The sequence below is a fragment of the Papaver somniferum genome, unplaced genomic scaffold (genome assembly GCF_003573695.1).
Source record: "Papaver somniferum cultivar HN1 unplaced genomic scaffold, ASM357369v1 unplaced-scaffold_154, whole genome shotgun sequence".
Taxonomy (NCBI): Eukaryota; Viridiplantae; Streptophyta; class Magnoliopsida; order Ranunculales; family Papaveraceae; genus Papaver; species Papaver somniferum.
This window is the reverse complement of record NW_020624820.1, coordinates 1013098-1033814: the sequence shown is the minus strand read 5'-3', so window position 1 is coordinate 1033814 and position 20717 is coordinate 1013098. Positions and strand designations below refer to the sequence as shown.

Sequence of the window (20717 nt, the reverse complement as noted above, 5' to 3'; positions counted from 1 at the left end):
GACGAGTTATAGTCTCGTGATGGTTTACATAGAGATCTACCCACAAAACCTACATAAAAACTCGTAAAGCTATCATTCTTCTTCCGAGGAATCGAAGGAATAGTCGTGGTGCTCTGATGGCTGTCGCAACTGCAATCAAATTAATAATCTTATTCCATACAATTAAAGGGTAATATAATGGAAGCAGGGATCGTCCCATGAAGAGCAGTGAGTTTTAGTTGTCAAGGTGTCACAAAGCGGGTTTTTTTTTTACATTTTAAACAAAATAAAATAATCAAAGCAAATAAAGTGAGTTGTAATCAATAGAGAGGGATATGATCGAGGAATCCTTCTTCGTTAACAAACCGTCAATGAGTTATTATAGTTGCATACTCGTCGTTAATCATAGATTATCACCAACCATGAAATAACAGCTAGATCAGTATTATCCCCTAAATTCCTTATATCAATGGATACAGAAGTTCTCGACTACCAGATTATATTCGTCTAAACACCTAGTAGTAGATCACTCAAGGTGTAATTTGGTCGAATGCTTTATCTTTTGTGAATTTATAGGTTGATCCTACTAGTTAGACTCTTAAATCAAGGTTTACTTTTTGGTGCCGTTTATACACACAATCGCTCGACAAAATCCCTTTGCAAGGTCTCGTGTTCTCTACTTGTGTACAAGTTACTCAACGATTACTTATATCCTAAATCAATACTAGAAATAGATTAAATCAATAAATCAATTCAGTTGGCCACCTAAACAATCTATCAATCAATCATAAATATTCGTTATAGTATAAATAAGCGATAATCATATGAAGAACTTCAAACTAGATTAATATAATAACTCAAATATTGTTTACAACTTAGAATTCATCCTCAATCAATAGGTGTTTAGCTACTCATGGATTTAGAAGCATCCATGATATACATATAAGAGAAGTTAAGAGATATCGCTACCATTGAAGAATCGCTCTGAAACCCTAACTTTCGCTCGGTGTGTTGTTTCTTCTCACCAAGACTTACAATTTCGTGCTCTCTTTATATATATTTTCATATGACCTAATACCTATTTATATAGGTTTACATTGCTTGGACTTCAAGTATCTAAGTCGGTTCAAGAACCCGACCCTAAACTACGAAAGAAGGACGTGAATTTTGGCTTTCATGGTTTGCGAACCCTGTTTGTGAACTTAAATTTTGCCATAAAATCCATGGAATCTCGTTTGTGAACTGAAATTTCAGTTACTCCCGTTAGCGAACTAACATGTCTTCGGTATTCGATAAACTTGTTTTGGCTGTAACTTCTTCGTCCGAACTCGGAATGACCTCATTCTTTTTGAATTATTTTCCTTTTTCAATTCTATTCAAGATGGTGATGATAAAACCTGAATTTGAATGAGTTAAGCTTGGTATTTGGCCCGTCTCTTGATTTTGAGCATTTTTCTCCTTTTCGTCGCACTTCTTCCATTTCTATTTGGCTTGGGCACTTGGATACTTGGAGTACTTATATTCTTATGTATTTTCAGCACTCTTTAGCTCCTTTTTGGATGATTCACCTAATAGAAGAAAATAAGAGAAAACAAGAGTAATAATACGAAAATATGCAAGAATAATAGCTAAAACAATTATGGAATGGACACTAAAATCATATGAATTATGCACTTATCATGATCATACTCTGTAATTTTGGATACCATGAAGTGAAAACTTTCATCAAAAGTGAATGATTCCCCGATTTCCTCCAAGTAGCGTGCTTTTACGAGTTCGTGCTACAAACACATAACAGAAAGTTACTTCGTTGGTATATTGTTATAATGAAATATAAAACAACTTAGTTTATATGATAAAAACTCTAAAAATACTTACAAATTATTAAGGAGACAATCTAAAGTGGCTCGCGTCGAAGACTCGTTGTTCGGTAGCTATGAAATCATATATGCCTTTTTGGATGGCTTGGTACCTATCATGAATTTGTTGAAGACTTTTTCTCTTTGGATTCCCATAGTCTCGCATATATTGGTTATATATATTTTCCTAAAAGGTTTCGGGTTCCACCCTTACGGGGGATTGATCGGCAACTCTACTCTCAGCGTACCATGTTTTGATAATGGCCAAATTTTCGGCAGAGTCAAATGATGCCATGATTTCTTGTAGAGGTATGAAGAGAGTTAGAAAGGGTATGGTAGATGATGAATTGAACTTTAGTCGTAAGGTTTTTAAGTGAATTTTCACGCACAGGAGAAGGTCACATTTTTTTGCCTATAGTCGACAAGATATTTTTTTTATCACAATGACGACTAACTTATAGTCGCATTTTCGTAACATTGTTAATCTGACGACTATTGACAATTAAGCACACATAAAAAATTCATATTCATTGAACATTAGTCGGGACGATAGTGATTTAAGAAGATGCCGTCTAATATATGGTCGTCTAGGTCGTAATATTCTTAACTTGACGACTATTAACTTTTTCACACACCGAAGAAGGTCAGTTCCATATATCATTAATTGGCATGGTAGTGCTTTACAATAATGATGACTACAATACAGTCGGTTAGGCCATAATGTTCTTAACATGACGACACTGGTAACTACACCATTTCTGCTGTCAGGGTCGGCAGTCTGCCAGTTTACCACCTTGTCAACTCTGGTTTAGTCGTCACTGTAACTAAACAAACCATTCATTCAACAACATGTCGGCTAAATTATTGAAACTTAACATAGTTAAGCAAACCATTCATTCAACAAATACGAATCCAACATTTGTCCAAAATAATAAAACATATGTCGAAACAACCTTAAAGAAACATTTTTCCAACCATTAACCTTAACAAATTGTGTAACACATAATGAAACAAAATAAAAATTCATTTATTCACGACCACCACCCCGGACACGTATAGACTTTCGCTTTTTTGGATACCACTTACACGGTTACGAGGCCTATTTAGTTCAGCATTAGGTCGTTGGAACATTTCTGTGGTATCTTCATTGTCAACATTCTTAGCATAGTCAATATGCTTAGTTTTCTCTTCAACCGACAAATGATCTCCTCTAAATTTCGCACAACATATCATCTTCACAAGGGTCTTTAAGTGGTCATTCTATTTTAAATTAAACAACAAACAATTATTAAACTGATTCGATGATGTAATATTAAAACAATAAGAGTAACTCCTAAATACTTAAAAAATTCTTAAGACTTGTTGTTGGGTCTTTCGCGGTGTTCTTCCTATTATGAGCCGGTTGTTCAACAATTTCTTCCCTAATCACAGTAGGATGATCAAAACCGGAGTACCATGGCATGTAATTATCATGAGCTTCATGACCTTCGATCACCTCTTCTAAAATACTCAAATCAACTCTATGAGCATGTATTTCGTACCAATAAGAAATCTCTGGCTGTGGAGCGCAAACGACGCCAATAGTCTTTAAGGACGTAACCAATTTGTCGCATTATCAGGTATAGATTGTACATTGAAAATCCTTGGGGGTAAAACAAGGGGCCGTAGTAAAATGCAACATCATTATTATTCTATCTTTTCTATCATCTCGATACGGGTCGAAGATTACCTCATCTGCAATAAATTTGCCCATGGCAACTCGCATGTTGATAAGCTTCCCTGGCATATCCTTCTCCTGACAACCAGTAAAAGTTTACTTGAATCTTCTTGGCTGGTGCTTTGAGAGATCAATATTGACTTTGATGTTGAGATCGAATTTCACCAACGACTAGAAATACTCGTATATCCAAATATATGCAAACATAAAGTATAATAAGAATATCATCTTACAAGCATTTTGCGAATATAAATAATTTAGACAATTGAATTACCTGGAAGAGACTTAGGTTCCCGTTAACTTGCTTGACTAGAGCCCTTGAAGCCTTTGTCAACTTTGAATTCAAGAAGCCAACCAAAGAAGTACCCCATGAATACATATGCATTTCATTAAGGGGATGCAATAGTTAAAGATACTTGGCATCGACCAAGTTTTAGGAACTTTCGGGGAAGATACAATTGGTCAGGACGTATATCAAATAAGATGAGGCAGTAGGATGGATTCGCACCAAGTCCACACTTTCTTCCTTACCAAAGATTTTCTGGGTCCCAGAGTATGTGCCCCTGAACTGCTTCAGACTTAACTTCTTGCTTTTGTAACTATCCTTTATCACAAACATAGACTCTGAATGCTTCTCATCCAAACCGAACAAGATCTTAGTCAATTTGAAGAGATTCCCCTAAGAAATTTCCTCATCGTCGCCATCTTTGGTGTCTTTAACATCAACCTCGAGGCCTAGAATTTGATGGCAGTCATCGGGAGTTATCGTCATCTCACTGAATGAGAATAAAATTGTATCCATCTCCCCATAGAATCTCTTACAAAAATGCAGATATGGTAACTTTTTCAAACTCAACAACTGAATTCTTCACCGCGGGACACAACCCATAGTTCTTGACAATCTCTTTCATGGAGACACATTCCCTATCAAGTGGTCATTTCTTCATCATAGAATTTGAATCTTGGCGCCTCAAAAGACGGATGGCATTGTTATGATCCTAAATAACGTAAACCAAAAACACGCAATTTAAAAATTAAAAATACTAACATTTGAAACAAATTTAAGATGTAATATCTTAAATAGCAACAAAGTGATATTGACATTACTTACTAGAGTAGAATAAATTTCATACACCCATGAGCCTTTTTATCCAAAAAAAAAAAAATCACCATCTTCGGGTAACCCTAGTAGAGGCTCACCTGCTCTTTGTTGCTTCTTCAAGCGTTGGGGAGGCATGTCGAAATCAATAGGTATATTGAGAACATTCTTTTTTGTCGTTGCATCTTATGGCTGTTGTGGTACATGTTGTTCTTGAACAACCCATGTTTCTTGATCATTACGTTCTTTTTCTCCATCTTGTTCTTCATCTTCTTCAGCAAGTTTACCTTGTCCATCATCATTGTTATCACCACCATCATTACCTTCTCCAGCAGGTAAGACACTTTGATCATCATCATCATCATTACCACCTCCAGTAGGTGGATTTCCTTGATCATCATCATCATCATCATTACCTCTTCTACCATCTGGAATTAATTGTTCTTCATCTAGAGTTTTATCTTCGGGTGGATGAGTCTATTCCCGTTCATGGATCCTAAGCGCTCCCGGCACTACATGTTCCCTTCGATGTATTGCAGTTAAGAGTTTGTCACCAATGCGAGGAGGTATTGAAGGTGAAGCATCATTTTTCTTTTGTTGCTTGACCTTTTGCATCCTAATCAAGAAAAATGAAAATATTTTTCAACTAGCCGTCAGGGTCAATATTTGAACAAGGAAACGACTAAGTAACAATAGGATTAATCGGCAGGGACGAAAATAATATTAGGTGTCGATTAAACCCTAGTCGTCACCTTAGCAAAAAAAAATAGTAACGACGAATAACAAAAAGGTACACAGAGAAACTTGGTTTTGGTCATCAATTAGTCGGGAAGGTCTATAATCTATATAGTGTCGACAAAAAAATAGTTGGCAGGGATGTATTCAAATAACATGTCGGCTAATAACCAAATGGGACTCAGGAAACACAAGGATTTTCACAGCATTAGTTGGCAGGTTAGGAATTTCAAGAACGAACGACTAATAAAACTGCTTTTAGTCGGCGAGGTTTTAAGGTTGAACAACGTGACAACCCTGTAAATGGAACTTCCAGATATGAAAAGCCGACATGACACTCAACCTAAGAATACATCGAATACTCCTAAATATGAAAAGTCGGCAAGGTCGTCGAACAGACACCATGCCGACTATATAACTGCAAATTCAGAAATTCAAATTTTCTGACCTAATTTGACATGCAAACAAAAAATTGAAGTACTTGAGTGAGTTTAAGTAGTCACTTACTTTCTCAATCGTTTCATTTCTTAGATTTCAGCAGTTTCAGTGATCTTTTCTTCACCCACTGATTTTTTCTTCCGTTTTTATTGAACATATTTTTCAATGCCAGGGTCTTCAGTACTAGGACTTCTTTAAGTTTGTTCACATGCGGCTTCATGTCTAAAGATTAATCGACGATGGAATTTTCGAATTGATGATTACAACGAATTGTTCGACGAGTTTCCGACGAAGGTGTGTGGTGGTGGGGTGAGGGGGTATGGTAGAGGAGAAGATAAAATGAAAATGAGTTGATAAAATAATTAGGGTAATTTTAATAATAACAGTAAGGATATAGTTTTGTAACTTTACCCATTAAGACATCCCCTTAGCCATAAACAAAGTCCACTTGAAATCGGGTATACGCGCTCTCTTTCCTATCTTTTTTCTCTAAAACTTCTCAAACCAGTGCTTGATTTCCCCAATCTCTACATGATTCTTTTTGATTTGTTTGGTATGATCTGATATTTCAGATCTGTCAGGCATATCAAATAATCTTATGTAAATTATAAATAAGTAATCATCGCTCTCTTAAGCGATTTAGGTTTTAATTTTTTTCAATAATCAATCATTAATGGTATGTAGTTCTTTCCATTTAGATGTTTTCTCATCGCTAATGGCTTATATTGGCCATTTAGTTGTTTTCCTATCTGTATTAACAGCGAACTTTGATATATTCTGTAACAATTTGTTCAAGTGTGATCATATATTCAAGTATATCTTAGGAGATACTTCATTCAAACATGGTGTGGGTCCTTTTATCCAAGATCAGTGGCTGTTGGTTATGATTGTAACTACAGTTTTATGGCCGATTTTCGCGTCTTGCTTAGGCGCAAGAACAAAGAAGATAGAAGGGGGAAATTGGGAGAAAAATCTGATTCTCAGAGAAGCCCAAGATTTTCAAGAAATATGCATGGAAAGGAATATTACTAATTTATGAAGCAAAGAATGATCAAGAACCAGATGTAAACAACAGCAACGTCAAGACCAGAAATCATACACCAATGGATTCACCATCAATATTTGGCAGGTTCATAACTTTTGGGGGGTTTACTGATTTTTTTAGTTGAATTCTTATTTCGGTTTTTGATGTATTTCCGAATGGGGGGTTTGCGGCATATTGATTTACATTGGATTTTTTGTTGTTCATGATTTCTTGATATGAGATCTGCTATGGAGAATATAGCAAGGCATTTTCTTGGTTTTGTTGGTGTTGGCAAAGATCAGTGGGTTGGGAGGAGTAACTGGAACGCTGGGGATCTTTAGTATTAAGCAAATTCAGTATGTCGTTGTTGATGCTTTTTTTCTGAAGCTGGAAGGATTATCAGGATTTGGGGTTTCTGAAATTTCTGGGGGTTTCTTGATGTTTTTCGGTGGACTCTCCTCATGAGGAATTCTTGTTTGGGTTTTTGAAATGGCCGGTTTGCGGCAACACAACTGTATAGTACTGATTTACAATTTGAGCCTTTTCTTTGTTCATTCTAGTAGCTCATGATTCAGGGTAATGCTTAACAATTTGAGGGTTGAATCATGAATGTGTATGTTTAATGCTTAAAATGCTTCATTTATTGAGTAAACTTAACGAAGAGCTTAATCTACTTGCTAAGAAATGAAGCCAAACATTTGAACAGTAGTTGAGCATTCCGAGTATCAGGAGAAAACACATGAAAAGCATGCCCCTCTTCATTACTCTCGAACAACTTGACATCCTCACCTTCCCATCCATTCTTCTTCAATTCCTCGCAATAAAACTTACCTCTCTCTTTCAATACATCATTTTCAGCAACACAGACCAACACTCGTTTACATCCCAGGCCTGACAAACTCGGTGCACCGTTCGCGAACGGGTTAAACATCGGATCATCAAGGCCATCCTTAGCCGAAGGATTAACAAATAACCATATCTTCTCTACCATCCCCTTAAAACCTTCATCCATATCTGTTTCCGATCCAATCGGTTCAGACCCCCAAAAATATGGGTGAACTAAAAACATACCTCGAATGACACTACATCCATTTGCACCAGCTCTCATAGCTATGTTGTGAGCAATGTTTGCGCCAGCACTGTCACCACCCAAAAATACCCTATCGAAATTAACGTTGGTTTTCAGCCACGGTTCCACGTCAAAACCGTGGGTAATACTGTGTTGCTGTGGTTGTTCATCAGTATGAGAAAGTACCCATTGGAAAGAAGTCCAACAATCTTCATAAGCAACAGGAAGTGGGTGTTCAGGTGCTAACCTGTAATCAACTGAAACAGCAACTACATTAGCTTGAGAAACTATGGCATTTAAGTAACGCTGCTGAAAAAGGGAGAAGGCAGATTCAATGCAGAAACCTCCACCATGGAAGTAAATGAGAAGAGGAAGCTTTTCAGTAGTTGTGAGTTTACTACTGGGAATGTAGATTCTAGCAGAAATGGATGGGTTGGTAGAGATTGTGATGTCTTTGGAGGAAACACCAGTTTTTGCGTCTTTCAGTGACGGTGGGACTATTTCGGATTGGATTAAGCGCTCGACACGACCGTTTTTATAAACGCGAAGGAGGGGAAGAAGCTCTGAGGCGATCTCTTGATCAGAGGAAGCCATGGGGTTAATGGTCGAAAGTGTTTTGAATTAGTAGATGAGAAGAACTTTCATATTTATAGAAAACCCTATCCTTGTATGATAAAGCCAATCAATCTTACCTCATCACCATTGTCATCAACTACACTGCCATGTGCTGATTGCCAGTGCCTGCGTCTACAGCTGGGACAGCAGGCTTTGTCCAAATCTGGTACATGAGGTGGCACAATCTTAATGGATTGAGAGGGAAATGATTCTAGTATCGGGATTGATAACGAGTAAAGAGGGGAATGATTAAAGGTCCAGATTTATTTTTCCATATCTGGACAATAACAATTGTCTCATGTCTAGAATTTTTCGATTGCCAGTGTAGTTGGGCAGGAATTGTGGGATTATCCGTGTCCCGCAGTGAGGAAACAAAATATCCTTTTCTTGAAAAGATAAAAAGGCAATCGAGCATTCCAAGAGGTCAACACTCTTTGGAAATGTGCCCACACCATAAAATTTCTTCAATTCACGAATGATGATCTTTACTGTGGTCTTAGCTGCGGATGTCTGGGCACTTCGAATGACTCCCGCATGGACACTGAAAGAGCCTACCCATGGCACTCTTGCGGATTACAAAAGTGAAACAGTGTCATTCCTCCAAAGGTAACTTGTTTCTTATTAAATTGTGCTGAGGGACCTCACGGATCTAGAATTTGTTTCTACATCTATGGTTCATGTTATATCTGGCAAGCATCTTTCATTTTCTGCATGCTTCCCAATATTATGAAATATAAAAGTTGAAAAGAACCAGCGATATTACATGATTACAAAACAAATAACACAGACGCTGATTCATCCGAAGGTTCTGCCAATATAGCATTGTTCGGCTCTAGAGAGAGAGAGAGGACTAAGTGAATATTTTTCTGCTACTGTACAATGTTCACCATCAACATGTGTTAACAATTAGGGATCCACGGGTCAGGAACAAGAACTGGTCTTACAGGAGAATTGATCTTATAAATGGTTGCTATTGCGCTGGTGGTTCGATTTTGTAAGTGCTCTAGTGAAGTAGTTGCGGATCTCCGGGATTATACATTGGATGAGATGAGCATGACTGCATGCACAAACAGGTGAGTTTAATTAGCACACGTAATAAAAACCAATAAGCTATTAACGAACGCTAAGGAAGATAAAGTGAGAAAAGGAAATGTTGTAAAATATCTAGTGATTATTGGCACTCTGGTTTTTGTTATTTAAACAATACCTATAAGGTTTATTTATCATACTGTATACTTAATACCTATTGGCACTCTGGTCTTCTCTAGACAGCCACCATCCTTGATCTTTTTGGGCTGGATGTTATTATATAAACCTTTAGAAACACAGATAAAACTTTGACTTTTGCATCTAGCTAAGTATTTCTTACACAGCAGTAGCTGTGCCGTTAAAGAGCTCTAACTAGTCTAATCCTAGAATTTCTGTCGCGGATTGACATAGTGCCTGCATGTGTGTTTATGTGTGTGAGAGAGGGAGAGGGAGAGAGAGCATACCCTGGCCTCTCACTCAATTTTTCGAAGTGCTCCAGAATAAAAAGGATGCATATGTCCCGTAATGAAATTGCATGGAAGTTTTCTGATAGCTCGTACATGGTTGAGACGTTTTCCAAAGATACATCCTGAAAAACAAATATCGACAAAAATCATCCAAATTAATCTTTCTGGAAAGCACACTTCGTGTATACCATTTCTCGAACTAAACTTCTTAACTCACCTGTGCAATTGCATATTCACAAAGACGCTTAAGCCCCTCCAGAAGATACTGATCTGCAGCTCTGAGGAGATCTTGCGCTATATCTAATGTAACGTCGACTGATCCTGTGTATATGAATCTGCGAGCGGCAAGTCAGGTGCATTATATTCCAGTACTTTGATTTAGTAACAAACAAGGGAAAATAATCTAGTGAAATGCTAACCTCATCATCAACTCAAACACTTCCCATCTTATATTAGGAATCTCTATATCCCTGGCGTCCTTCTCCTGTGACATTTCCACATTTTATCATTCACTTGCCAGTAATTCAATCCCATGAAAACAAATTCCAGGTCATCCAACCTCGGAACTTGGACTTCCTAACAACAACGCAGATTAAATAGAGAAAATAGTTGTATTGTGCTTTTATTTTCACGCCAACATAAGCACGATTACACACACATTACTCAAAATAAAGTTGTAAGACGCAACCAAGCTTACCCGATAACCACCATCAAACATTGCACGGAATGCGTCTGAGGAAGCAAGCAGGGCAATTCTGTGAGCATAGAACCGTCTACCTGAAAAGAAAGAGGGATCGCATGTTTTGAGCCTTTATCTTGAACTTTCTTTAAATGAAACTTATGATGTCTTTTACACGACGGACTGAATTTTGAGCATTTCCTGGACACTGAGGAGTGAAAAATAAATACAAACTGAAACAATAGTCCAGAACAATCTACCTTCGACTAAGAAAGTGACGTCAGAGAGTGTAGCACTATTTACATACTGCTCGCCTAAATACACCTGAAACAAGAATTAATCGATGTCATTGGCATACAAATATGTATTCCAGGAACAAGCCAGATCTATTTAGAATAAAAAGTTCTTGCAGAACATATGAAAACGGCTTCAGACGGAAAAAGAAAGATACCTAACAATCTGATAGACTGAACAACACAAATATACATGACATTTGACACGGGGTGCCCGAAAAATGACCTTTTATCTGTAGTTGCATAGTCTAAAAGGGAGCTCTGGCCCAAGAACTAAGTTTAGTTTATGTTGTCACCTGAGGTGTTGGAGATGGAGGAGCTGCATCCATTGGAGAAAGGGACGAGGCTTTGTTAGCCAACTTGTACAAGGCGGCAGAACCATCTAGCTGTTGCTTTACATTTGCAGACCCAAGAAGCCCTACAAGTGACTCCAGTCCTGCATGTACATTTTGTAAAGCAATCAACTCCACTTCATGCAGTAACAGAAGCAGTTAACTAACAAAATCACAAAGATGCAACAACCAGTGCTCACCATTGTTATCAATGAATATTGTCCTTTGATCATCAGGCGAACAAAGATGTGCAAGGGCCAGGGAAACTCGTCTCTGAATAACCTTCTCCGCTACGCGCATAAGATACAACAGATGGCTCAATACCTGGCAGCAAAAAGAAAAACCATCCAATAGTAAGTTAATTAGGGAGTATAACAGCAGGAGGAATAATGCAGACAAAGTAAAAACAGGGAGAGTAAGTAGCTAGCATGTCAGCCGGTTGACATATAAAATTGCTATCTGAACCTAAATCCACAGGCACAGGCTTTTTATCAGGAGATGTAAATTGTGACAAAGACAACACTTACTCTACCATGGACCTTCTCCTCTAGTCTCTTTAATGTCTTTGCTACACAATCTTTGGTTGCCTGTGATACATAAAAGTTAAAAATATTAATAATGCTTGTTTCAAGATACCCTGCTGGACTTCCAAAAACTCCAAGGTTGTAAAAAATCAACAATCATTGACAAATTATCTTAGTCATGCTAATGTAATACCATCATCATCGGGATAGTCCATCAAAATCCTATCAGTCTATTAGAAAAGAAATGTAGAAAGAAAGAAAATTACTTGAACGATGAATTCTCCATCTTGCAGCTTTTGAATACCTCCAACCTTGATAAAATCAGAAACATTATCCTACAAGAGGAAAGAGTTTAAAATAGGTCAGCTTACAATCATATTAAACAAACAAATTAATACACAAATTAAAGGAGGCAAATGTAGACCTCATTATCCGCAAGACCATAAAGAGCAAACGCGGCATTGTGTTGCAGAGACCCATTTTTTGAGTCAAGCAGCTTCAATAGTGGCTGAAGACCACCATTGTGAGCAATACCAGCTTGGTTGTGTGTGTCCTGAAAATCACAAGCTGAATGTAAGATGGTTGGTATTTGTGATTTTTCTGAAACTTATACTTCATGTGTGCCAGACATCTTGAACCGATTTGAGTGTGTGCCAGACATCTTGAACCGATTTGAGTGTGTAGTCAACATAGCTGCAGTAGTGAAAAGGCAAGGGAACTTCCTTAAGGAACCCATTAAGAGGGGGGTTTCTTCTCTATGCCGCGTAGTATATAAAAGATGCTGTTTCAATTCTCTCTTCGCCATTCTGTAATAATTAGTAATCATGTTTTGAGGACAATAAGCATGTATTATCTTGTGTACCAGAGCATGCATGGATCCCATAATAAGTGTCCAGAGATGCTTGAGAACAAGAGGAAACCAGATGAAAAAGTTTGGATGCAATCACCATTATGGACAATCTTATTATGTCCACACAATCTTATCAGTTAACAGGTTAAACATGAGAGCTGCATAAGTATATAACCTGTGCCAGTCTTCCCAATGCAAAGGCTGCCATCTCTCTAAGCTGTAAATCTGGGGATTGGAGCATTTCAATTAAAGGTCGAACAGCACCTCTCTGTACAATATGCACCTGCAAAAACCACATTAAGTCAATTTACCAATTAGTACCTGGGAGGCAGACTCTTCTTGACCATATTACACAAGCAATCTGTATGTAATCAACCCAGAAACAATATATAGAAGTACAAATGTATAACCCACCTTGCAATCAGAATCAGTCGCAGCAAATTGCCCTAGTAGCAGAGCTGCCTCCCTTTGGCTCTCCGAACAAAGAGAACTGCCATCCAGGACACAAACTTATGAAAATAGAACAAAGTACAAGTTTGTTCGCGCGAGGAGAAGGAAAACTTCCAGTTGCCACAAAAGCATGATGTGATAAATGCAATGTGTTTGGTTTCTGGAGAACATAACTGGGAAGGCACTGCTAGGAAGGTAAGTGTAAATAACTGAGTGTACCTAAGTAATCCGATAACTGGTTGTAAAGCTCCAGCCTGAAGCACATCTTTCTTTATGTTTGGGGACGAGTGAACCAGATTCCCAATAACACCAACCTGAAAGATGTGTGAAATTGATTGGAGGCTATAGGTTATTATGTGAATTACAAACAGCAAAGATCACAAGGATGCAAGTCTCTTAGCCAGTTTATTTAACAGTTTTATGGTTAAACCTACCGCCTCGTAATGTATTGCGGCATCCTCAGACCTAAGCATTAAAATGAGGGTGGGAAGCGCATTGCATTCAACAATCTGTAAGGTCAGGAAACAAAGCATCAGAGCAAATTCGTAAAGAACATGAAGAAAATAATGTACAACAAGGCAGCCAACCTGGTTTTTATTTTCATCATTTTTAAATGCTAAGGTTCGCAGGGCCCCAGCAGCCGCTCTCTGTACCTTTGTATCAGTGAACTCAAGCAACTCAACAAGAGGTGGAATTCCCCCCTCAAGCCTGAACATAAGCCCACAATATACGGCACATTAGAGAGAAGGAAAAAGGGTGAACACGCAGCTCAGATCTGGAGGTAATTTAGCAAGTACAGCAAGCAAACCTGACACGTGTCTTAATATTACTATTCTCGTGAGCAAGGTTGGTAATCGCATCAGCCGCTCTCCTAATAACACTATTTACGGCCCGAGAGTTAGAACCATGTGTGTGCCTCTTTAAGAGGTCAACTAGATGAGACAAAGCACCAGCATCGACAATCAATTGTTGGTGCTCTGGCTGTTAACAGAAAAAACAAGTGGAAGTATGAGTTGAAAGTAATACATATAACACCAGGTATCCCATTTTAAGTTAATTAGCATCCAATTAAATCATTTGAGAATCACCTCGAAGCAGAACCTTTTATTATTTTCAATTGTAAAAAAATAAATATGTCAAAGATTTCGAGCAACAAGCTGTCAAAATTCATATTCAAATTATTACCTTGATCATATCCTTTAGAAACTCTTTCTTAATTACTCTTTTATGTCTACGCTAAAATTCTAACATGACACATGGTGACTTTTAGCAGAGCATGGATATCAATGGTGTTTAATATTAATGGTGATTTTTAGTAGAGCATGGATAGTACGAATTCCATGTCAAATCATCATAGACAATTTCTAGCTGTTGCCATCCCTACACAGTCTACAGTACAAAATGAACAATTCAACACATAATCCGCCCAATTTGTGGTCATATCTCCAAACGTCCCACCAAAATGAAGCTAATGTTAACTAGAAACACAAAACAGCAAGAAAATGACACTGTGCAAAATAAAAAGAAGAAAAATTATTACCTTGACAGCTAGTAGTCCAAGAGCAAAAGCACTTCCTTTCTCAACTTCGTGTTCAAAAGGCTTAGGAGCTGATTCATCATCATCTGAAATGAATGGAGGAGCTTGTAGATGTTTGACTAAAGCCGTTACAGCACCACCATCTACAATTATATTCACCACTTCTTCTGCCACAAATCAACAAAATCAACTTAAATCAAATTCCTAAAAATTTCAGAAACTAGTTCAAAAATTTCAAAAAAAATAAAAAAAAAATGAGAGATCTGAAAAATTGAAATTTGAATTTTTACCATTTTTGGCCAGTTCAGCAAGGACATGAGTAGCACGTTTAGCAGAAGCTCGGTGAGATTCATTCCATGAGAAAGTAGAATTGAGTATATCAACTTGAGTAGCGACTTCAATTGTTAGGTTCTGATGATTAATTTGAGTAGCAGAAGAATCTGAACAAGGAAGAGGAGAAGGAGAAGGAGAAGAGGAGATCTCTCTCACTTTATGTTCTTCTTCTTTATCTCCTGCTGCTGCTGCTTCTAATTTTCTCTTCAATCCTTTTCTCTCTTGTACTCTGGTTTTAAGGCTCTGCTGTTCTGGTTTTCTCTTTTGCTCCATCAGACACTCAAACACACACACACACAGAATTCTAGTGAGAGATGGAGAGAGAGAGTAGTGCAGACAAATGAAGAAGATGAGAGAGAAACTAGAACTGAAAAGAGAGAAGCTTTCAAGGAGAAAAGGGATATTTTAGTACATTCATGAAGAGGGATACTTTAGTAAATACGGAAGATTATTCGGGATCCGACAAAACTTTGACGAAAAATATATCGATGATATATCAGCGCCGTATTAGCCTGACATTTTTAGGAGGATTTTTTTATTCCCAATCCATAGCCAAGGTTAAGGGATGTCCAAAAGATAAAAGAATGAATTGATGCCATTCCGTAATCAGAAATTATTTTGTGTCCGATTGTTAATATTAAATCGGTAGTTAAATAACATAAAGATACTACCGATTGATATAAATTTGTGTTAAATGCGTATTTGGAGCTACTATTAATAGGAAGTTAACGATAAATTCATTTACTACCGATTATAGGCTCAATCAAAATTCAAAAAAAAAGGATTTTTGTAAAATCTCATTTTGGGGCTACTCTGTATTCGGTAGTTATATAAACTATTTTGAGTACCGAATATAGTTGGATATTTGCAAAGAGATCTATTGTACAATCGGAAGTCAGGATTTTACCTCACCTACTACCGATTATAGGCTCAACCAAAATTCAAAAAATAGATGATTTTGGAAAAATCACATTTTGAGGCAGTTCTATATTCGGTAGTTATATGAACTACCTTGACTACCGATTATGGTAGGATATTTGCAAAGAGAGTCACTATATAATCGGAAGTCGGGATAACTTCATTTACTACCGATTATGGGCTCAACCAAAATTCAAAAAATTGAGGATTTTTGCGAAATCACATTTTGGGGCAACTCTATATTCGATAGTTATATGAACTACCTTGACTGCCGATTATAGTAGGACATTTGCAAATAGAGCCACTGTATAATCGGAAGTTAGGATACCTTCATTTACTACCGATTATAGGCTCAACCAAAATTCAAAAAATTGAGAGCATTTGCAAAATCTTATTTTGGGGCTACTCTATATTCGGGAGTTAAATAAACTAAATTTACTACCGGTTATGGTAGCATTTTAGCCAAAGGTATACTTTAATCGGGAGTCAAGATAAAAAAAAATTACTGCCGATTATAGGATAATCAAAATTCAAAAGATAGAGGATTTTATTTTGGGGATACTTTATATTCAGAAGTTATATAAACTAAATTGACTCCTGATTGTGGATTAACTTCCCCATTGTGAAGTTATCTACCGATTGTAAAGGGTAGTTTGGCCATTAAAAAAACGGGAGATAAGGGATGGCTACATTTTATGTTTGGGTGACGTTTTTTATCTTTTTGTGTCTCCCCTAATTCTTTTGGGGTCGCCCTTAAATATGCCAGCCGTATTAGTGTACATAATAGCAACTAATCACATTTTTTTTGGGTGCAGATCCTCTCTGACCAAAATATGTTTGTCTCTCTGTCCCCACCAACGATTGCGTGACACGTGTTGATGTTAAAATTAATTAAATCTAAGCCTTAACTAATTTAAAATACGGGAACGGTCCGCGAGTTATAACCCCTATAATGGTTTTAGAAAAACCTAGGTCAAAGGAGGGTCGACTCTAGTCGCAACTAGTATCACACAGGAGGCGTGGGGATTAGGTTTCCCAGTTTCAAGAGTTCTCCCTTATATAGTCTTCAAATCAGGGTTTGCAATCAACGTTACTTGGTAACAAAACATTCAATATTCACCGTTAGATGAAAACCTGATCAGACTCAAGCTAATATCTTTCAACTAGTAGATCGAACTTAGCTTGTTATGCACAAATTAAATGTGACGTCATTTAGATGTGGGTAACCATACCTAAACGTGTACACTTAGTTGGCTCAACAATAGTTAACCGAAGTTAGCCATATGAACACTTTCATATCAACCTTGTTAATCTTAAAACAACTAGTTCAAATGACTCAAATGAAACTAGTTATAGAGTTTTTCAATCGTTTATATTCTCGTAGAAGTATACAAGACACAATTAAAGCAAAATCGATTTTGATTCACTCGATTCATGAACATTATACCCATGGTTTGCAAAAGATTGCCCTCCTTATTTTATAAATGCATTTGTTCATGAACACACCGATTTTAGAACTTAACCCACTCAAGTATGCAAACGGGTACGCATACCTAAGTAACCGGACTTGGTCTGGGTTCGCCAGTATGCAAACGGGTACGCATACTGTCATTCACGACCAAACTCAGTTGAATTCCCGGACTTGGTACGCATACGGGTGTGCATACTAAGTTCTCAGACTTCAACTATCAAAGCAGTACGCATACGGGTGTGCATACCATGGTTCTCGGACTTGGAATAACTTGCAACAGTTAGCATACAAGTACGCATACTGTGCTATATCCAATCAATGGTTAATTATTCTAAACTCTCATTTCAATCATTGAAACATTCTTAGAAGACGATAATATCTGTCTCACACAAACTATTAGCTTCTTAGCAATTTTAAAGTGATCAAATGATCAATACGAAACATTCCGAGTCTACACCAAATTATTGTCTCACACAAATCACATAAAATGTTAACAGACAATTTTCACGTGATCAACTTTTGACTTTCGTCAAGAATATAAGATGAACTTGGTTAAAGCGAAAGCTTACCAACACATATTTTCGAGAAATATTTAAGCGAGTTAAACTCAGCTCAAATATCAAATGTGTATAATTGAAGTCTATATAACTATACGACTTTTGTCTCAAATAGGAGATAGAGTAGAAATAGACTTTTGAGTGATAGATGAGTTCAAGTCTCCACATACCTTTTGTTGATGAAGTTCCACAAGCTCCCTTGAGTAGTTCTTCGTCTTCAATCGATGAAAGACGTTAAGTCTAAAGCTCAACAACATATTCTATCCTAATCCGAGACTTAGCTATAAGTAGACTAGAAATCAAGACTTATAGTTATAGCAATTAAACTTGACAAACAAGCTTGAGATAGCAAAGCTTGCGAGTTAGACCGAGCAGTGCTCAAATAATCTCCCCCTTTGTCAATTTTAGTGACAAAACTATCAGTACATATGGATTACAAAATAAATAAACTTTGTAGCTTCTCATCCAAATGCTTTATTTCCTTGGTTCTTCAACATTACTCGAAATCTTCGTCACGTCCAAGTACTCTAGTGATTCTGAACGTGTTCAAATCAGCATCATAGTTGTTGAATACCTTAGCTATAACAATATATAAAAACAAGATGTTTTCGTATTGTTATATGGTGCCATAGTATTATTACACAACATCAAAGTCCAATTGCATCACAACTTTGACAACAATACTATGGTGATATGTATCACTCTCCCTTAGTCAATACTTCGTCTCACAATAAAAACCACTCCCCATTACATAATGATCTGTAAATTATATGTATTTGTAGTGTGAACTACACAATAATTCTCCCCTTTTTGTCAGTATAAATTGGTAAAGGTACGAAAACTAGCGGGATCATAATGAAATTCTCATAGAGATACTTCATGACTAAAAGAGAACATAAAAACTTTATAAAGATACAAGATAACTCCTACGATATTCCACATCCACACTCCTCACAAAGATTTGGCAATTAAGCACGAGTTCAATTAAGAACTCTCCCCTATAAAATGTCATTCCAAAAAGAACAACAAGAGTGACCTTACTTTTATAAGAAAATTATGATTTCTTTGGACATTAACAAATTACATGAAACATGAATTTGTATCCAGAAAACTCAATTAAGTTAGCCACAAGAGAATCCAGGATTAATTTAATCGGAAATGCTCAACATAAGAAAACTTACGAAGCCGCACAATACTTTTACATAGAAGTGGATCAAGGAAATATCAATACTGCGGAATATTCAAAGACTCATTCTATCTTCATCAATATTTGCATAATGATACCACAGACTTAATCCTTGTTATCAAAAGTTCATCTATTTTCCATCAATATTTGCATAATGATTTATAATAGACTTAACTTTTGACATACATGGGACAATCATAGTTCACGGACGTAAACACACATATCCCGTAAAATTATTATTGCAATATATAAAACCAATAAAGATTAATACTGCAAAATCATCTTCCAAATAAACTTTAGAATTTAAATAAATAAATCTAAAAACATTGCAAGATGAAAATCGTTGGCAATATCTATGTGTACTTACAATAGTTGTTATTCCAAACCCTAGTTATCCTTCTTAAAACACAAGAATAAATTCTCATAAGAAGTTTCCTAGACATCGTAGAGCTTTCTCCGAGCATCTACTGAGAATTCCTTCTCATTATTGAAAAACCATTGATTATGGAATCGTTCAATTCCTCAAAATCTTCAAAAATATCAGTTAACTCACTAAGTTCTCTTTTTAGTCGACACAAGGTGTTCTTTGTTAGAAACAACATATGTTCATAGTGAGCTATCTTTTCTAAAGAGAAAATGATTTGAGATTTTAAATCATTTCTTTTGTTGATGAAATCCTTCACCATACCCCTAAAGTTATTATCAAAATGACAAACAAACAAAAGGAAGTTAGAGTAAGAACCTTCTTCATCATTTGTAGATTTTTCCTTCTTCTTCCTTGAGGATTTGATTCCTTCACAAAGATACTCATTAACTGCTTCAACTGCATCCCTTTTTGTGGTACCTCTAGTTATAGGAGCCATGAAACTGTATCTTTCAAAGATAAATGAGCGAAGGGAAATTTGATCACAAATGAATACAAATAGACCGTTGGACAACCAAACCCCCTATAAGAACTTTGAAAAAGTCTTTTACGGTTCATGATCCATTACTATTTTAACTAAGTAGATATTTTTTAACATAAAAAAATAATAATTATGCAAAACTTGAGCAACCTTGATGCAATCCTCATTTTCTCAAGTTAAAAATGAGGATGCGGACGTCACTGGTATTAGATAGTGACGGAGTGAGCAGAATACTCACATCTTTTATCACATAGTTACTTACCAAGATTTGTTGTATAAACATACTTCTTACCTCGTCTGAATCTTCTCTTAGATTTCTTCTTGTCTTCAGGAATTCCATGTTGACTACCCAAGACCAGATTTATTCTTTACATGTCATTTTCAAGTTTGGCAATCCTTTTGTTGTTCTATTGAATTTCCAATACTTAATTTGGACATGATTTGCATTTCCACAAAACGAACAAATCAGAGAGGATTTATTGTCTTGCTTATTTTCCTCTTGTTTATTACAACATTCATCATCAATTATTCCAAAACCGGATGGACCAAAGGAGTTATTTGTGCTCACGGTTTTGATTTTGAACCCTAAACCATTTGTGTTTCCAAAAGACTTCTGACCGAATAACATTGTTGAGATCTTGTCAGAACTTC

The 20717-nt window shown here is 36.6% G+C and overlaps 2 protein-coding genes across 3 annotated transcripts; both read right to left on the bottom strand.

Moving 5' to 3' along the window:
- Positions 1–7330: 7330 nt before the first annotated feature.
- LOC113336953 (2-hydroxyisoflavanone dehydratase-like) lies at positions 7331–8547 on the bottom strand. The gene has a single exon (XM_026582669.1). The coding sequence runs from the start codon at positions 8512–8514 to the stop codon at positions 7522–7524; it is 993 nt and encodes a 330-aa protein (XP_026438454.1). The 5' UTR covers positions 8515–8547; the 3' UTR covers positions 7331–7521.
- A 583-nt stretch (positions 8548–9130) lies between these two features.
- LOC113336829 (ARM REPEAT PROTEIN INTERACTING WITH ABF2-like) lies at positions 9131–15408 on the bottom strand. Of its 2 annotated transcripts, XM_026582503.1 has the most exons (19): positions 14987–15302; positions 14700–14863; positions 13968–14140; positions 13747–13867; positions 13594–13668; positions 13379–13473; positions 13124–13199; positions 12885–12992; positions 12284–12412; positions 12126–12194; positions 11863–11922; positions 11536–11659; positions 11300–11439; positions 10971–11034; positions 10729–10808; positions 10451–10515; positions 10249–10366; positions 10029–10153; positions 9131–9592 (listed from the first exon to the last, which is right to left on the bottom strand). In XM_026582503.1, the coding sequence occupies exons 1-19, from the start codon at positions 15300–15302 to the stop codon at positions 9493–9495; spliced, it is 2202 nt and encodes a 733-aa protein (XP_026438288.1). In that variant the 3' UTR covers positions 9131–9492. The 2 variants fall into 2 exon arrangements, with proteins under 2 accessions (XP_026438288.1, XP_026438287.1); XM_026582502.1 differs by having other exon boundaries at positions 13594–13867; positions 14987–15408.
- Between the last annotated feature and the right edge of the window lie 5309 nt (positions 15409–20717).